At 53.5% G+C, this 4,050-nt stretch overlaps 1 protein-coding gene across 1 annotated transcript; it reads left to right on the top strand.

Moving 5' to 3' along the window:
• Positions 1 to 478: 478 nt before the first annotated feature.
• On the top strand, positions 479 to 2,967 carry LOC104910305 (maestro heat-like repeat-containing protein family member 2A). The gene is made up of 7 exons (XM_019614401.2): positions 479 to 699; positions 1,001 to 1,122; positions 1,277 to 1,399; positions 1,535 to 1,700; positions 1,857 to 1,955; positions 2,113 to 2,264; positions 2,625 to 2,967. The coding sequence occupies exons 1-6, from the start codon at positions 675 to 677 to the stop codon at positions 2,124 to 2,126; spliced, it is 549 nt and encodes a 182-aa protein (XP_019469946.1). The 5' UTR covers positions 479 to 674; the 3' UTR covers positions 2,127 to 2,264; positions 2,625 to 2,967.
• The last annotated feature ends 1,083 nt before the right edge of the window (positions 2,968 to 4,050 follow it).

Here is a 4,050-nt window from a genome sequence, read left to right as displayed (position 1 = left end):
GAACTAATAATCTCCTGTAGAAATTAGCTCAATACAGAGTAAAGAACACACAACAGGAAATCATACAGCTTTACTCCACTGGGAATTCAAAACTGTAACTGAATAATGTGAATAGTTAAGCAGTATATCTAAACACTCTCATACTTAGATCATGTGGAATATATGCAATGCTGTTTTCTTTTATTCTTGAAGTCACTTACTTCTGTATTTTTTTTTTTCTATTTTTTTTTTTTTCTTTTTGCTACTTTATTTTCCCCTCGTTTATGCTAGTGAGACATCAGGGTACAGAAATCTGTCTGTAGCTCTCAAATGTTGTCAGTTTATGTGGTGTTTTAGATAATGGAACTCTATTTTCTCATGTTCTAGGCATTATCAATACTCAAATGTAATAGATTAATAACAGTCTGATGACATTTGTTTCCCTCACATAAATTCATATATTTCTGTTCATTCTACTTGGCTCCATTCATTAATTTTAACAGAAAATGTAATGGCAAAATATAAAGCCCAGGGCATATCATAGTCTGTGAGGTGAGAATCCTGGGTATGATGTCACAGAGGCTGTCTTTTTCACCTTTGTGGCTACGGTGGGAGCGGTGACCCATTAGCTCGTGGGAGCTGCAGGAGGAGGACCCAGAGAGAGCATTGTGTCTGTCTGGATATATCCTGCTGTGATGGAGCGGCTGAGAGGCCTTCGAGGTGAGGTCCCTCCACCTCTCTGGACACCTTGACGCTGCCCGAGCGCATGTGTGCCACCAGTGTTTGTTTAGGACCTGCCAGCAGCTCTGTCCTTGCTCTGCTGAGTGCAGCTGTCCACTCTGGTTTCTCCCAGAAGCCCACCGAGGGGAAGGCTCTCTCCTCTCTCCCCGCCGACCACACACGTGCCAGCGCAGCCCACCCTGCACTGTGGAGCTGCAGGAGCATTCCTCCCAGAGCTGGCCGGATGCTTGGCCTGGTTCCAAGCAACACCAGTGGCAGCTGCTCTGCTCTTTCCTTCCAGGTCTCTTTGCTTGTGTGGGCTGCGTGCCCAGATGTACGCGTCGCAGGGGGAGAGGCAGGGTGGCAAGCCCTGTCCCCACCTGTGCCGTGACTTTGCTGCAGCAGCGCCTGCAAGACCATGAGGTGAGCTGGGAACATCCAACCACAATCCTTGCTGTGGCCCAGTGCCATGGTCCCGTGGGTGCCAGGCCCCGACAGCACACGGCATAGTGATGGTGGCAGTGGGTGGCTCCCAGGAACAAGGACAAAGCAAACTATGACTGATCCCTGTCACCAGGGTGATCGAGCACAGGCGTACTGCGAGCTGGAGCGTGTCCTGTGGGAAGATGACAGCCGCCCACCATGCGGAGTGGTGAACCGGCTGCTGGCAGAGGTGTCCCAGGACCTGACAGCGACCCAGGTAAGGGGTTACACCCAAAGGCAAAAGGAGCCGCCTGCCCGTGCTGGTGTTCTGCTAGTGGACAGCGGTGGCTTAGCCCTTCCAAGGGTCTCAGGCAGTCTCCTGCACAGTGTGTCACCAGTGACTCTTTTTCAGGGTGTGTCAGACACTGTGAGGATGGCTGCCAGCAACGTCCTGGTGGCTCTGGCCCGGATGCACTTCAGCTTGGTGATGGCTGAGCTCCAGGGCCATCTGAAGGCCATGGGGAAGATATCCAAGGATTTTGTGCTCATCACCCTCAGCAAACTGTTCAGCAACTATGGTACAGTGCTCTCAGCCACCCTACATCTATGTCAACCGGGGAAACGGATCTCTCCCCTCTGCGCGTGATCTGCATTGAGCTGGGGGATGCAGGGCTTCTGCCTCTCCTCCCTTGCCGCTAGGGCTCTGACTGTGGCCCTCTCCTTCTCCTCTGCAGCTCCACAGAGCATCCCCTTCATGTGGCTGATGCTGGCTGGCCTGCGTAGTGTGGTGGGCCAGGTGAGGAGCGGCCGGACCCTGCGCCTCGCTTGTGCTGGTGAGTGCTAGCTCTGGAGCAGGGGTCTCAGGACAGCCCTTGCACATTGCCCTGCAGACTCTCACAGGCTCCCTTTTCTCTTGTTTTGTTTTTTATTATTTGTTTTCCTTTAAAATTAATTATTCATTTATTTTTTTCTTTCGTTTTGTTTTCCCAGTTGTGAAACAATGATCAGAAGGAGTCCAGGTTCACTTCTGCTCTGGAAAGCAATGCCCCTGGTCTGCCATGGAGAAAGAGCAAATCTACGAGCATCTTTACCAGCTCTTCTTCTCCGTGCTGAGAAACTGGCAGGACTGCAAGGAGGAAAAGGTGAGCGCTGCTGCATTCCCAGCCAAGGATGGCAGCAGGGACTTCCATGTCAGCAGCTCTGTCTGTGCCCAGTGGGCTGAGAGCAGGGGGTGAATATGAGAGGGAGTGGGCTGGCTCTGCAAAGGGCCCCAAACTGTGCTCGGGGCTGGATCTCCCTGCCAGGAAGCAGCTGCATGTCACAGCATTGTGGCAGGAAGTGCTGGGGATGAGGGTGTGGAGAAAATCTCCCTGCCATCCAGAGCAAGCTCATCTCCTGCTGAGCAAGGGGGTACGGGGAAGGGGAAGGAAAAGAGAATGCCCTCTCCGTAGGAAGGGCAGACCTTCAGTCTTTGATGCTGGACCTCTGCCATCCCTCTCCAGGAAACAGGCCGTCCTCGGGGCTGTGGCTGCCATGATGGCTGTTCTCCTGCAAGAGGAGCTGCACCGAGAGCACGTCTGGGAGCAGCTCCTCTGGCTCATGCGCCCATATCAGGAGGTCCAAGACATCTGCAGAGTGACCAAGGTGAGATGTTGTGCAGGGCTCAGTGTGGACGTGGGGCCCATGCAAATGCCATGAGGGGCCAGGGGGATGCGGGGAGGAGGTAGGGAGCCCTTGGAGAAAGAAGGTATGGGTGATCAAGGGAGGTCTGAGGCTTCCTGAGCTCTTCAGTCAAGGAAGGAACAATGGGGACAGGAGCCAGGAGGGAGCCAAGAGTCACTGGGGCCCATCTACTGGGGTTGGGAGGCCACACTGTGGGGCTCTGAGTGCCTGAGGAGCTCTGTGCTAACAACCAGGCAGACCACGTTCAGTTGCATCTGATAGGGGAGAAGAGGGATGCTGGGTGGGAAATGCCTGCAAATGATGCCAATAGGGCTCGACTGAGAGCAGAGAGTCTCTTTTGATGCTGCTTAAAAGGGGGGGACAAACAAGAATGCCTGTGCCCCGGTGGAGAAACCATTGGGAAACAGTTTCTCCGCTCCCAAATGTTGATGTGGCTTCAGCCCTTTTCTCCTGTCCTGGTCTCTTGCTGAACCTCAATATCTTCCTGGAGGCCTTAGAGGAAGATCAGACTGTCATCCCCAAGGACAAGTTTCTGGCCATCACCAGTGCCATGTTCTACCAGGTAAGGGGAGCCTATCCTTGCACCCACAGCAGTTTCCCTCTTGGCTAAGTCTCAGGAGGACTGCAAAGCTCTGAGCCTCTGACAGGTGCTCAGCCGTAGCTCCTGCATGCCCGAGGCTGCTCCAGAGCCATGTGTATGCCCCCAGGGATGCTGTGGGGCAGGCTGGGTTTTGTCTGCATGTCCTCTTCCTGAGAGTGCCAAGGGAGACGAGAGCTGGCAGCACAGTTTCTTTTCCATCCTCAGTGCTGATGCGATTTTCTAAAATGGCCCTTGTTCCCTCAGCTCTCTGATGACACCAAGCAGCACAGCGAGGCTGACAGTGCGGAGCTGACCTGCTGCATTCTGCTGCAGGGTAAGGAGAGGAGCTTTGGTAATTCTTGGCGGTGCCCAGGCCAAAACCTTTCTCGCAAACCTCAGCAATGGGCATGAGTTTCTTGCTAATATAGCATGGGATTTTCTCTCTGCAGCCCGAATCTGCCCAGAAGAAACAGTCCTGTTTCTGCAGTTGCAGCTGGGCGATGAGAGGGAGGCTGGATGCGTGGCAGCCCTGGGTCTGCTCAGTGCTCTAGCTTGCTCTGATGGTCAGTACCGTGGGTCGCTATTTGCAGGGATCCCTTTTGCCATCAGGGTTGTGTCTCTATGCATGCTTCTGCACATCTCTTGCAGAGTCCATGATGATGGAG

Source organism: Meleagris gallopavo, chromosome 3 (genome assembly GCF_000146605.3).
Source record: "Meleagris gallopavo isolate NT-WF06-2002-E0010 breed Aviagen turkey brand Nicholas breeding stock chromosome 3, Turkey_5.1, whole genome shotgun sequence".
Lineage (NCBI taxonomy): Eukaryota > Metazoa > Chordata > Aves > Galliformes > Phasianidae > Meleagris > Meleagris gallopavo.
The sequence above is the reverse complement of the archived record's forward strand: the minus strand, read 5'-3'. Positions and strand labels throughout refer to the sequence as shown.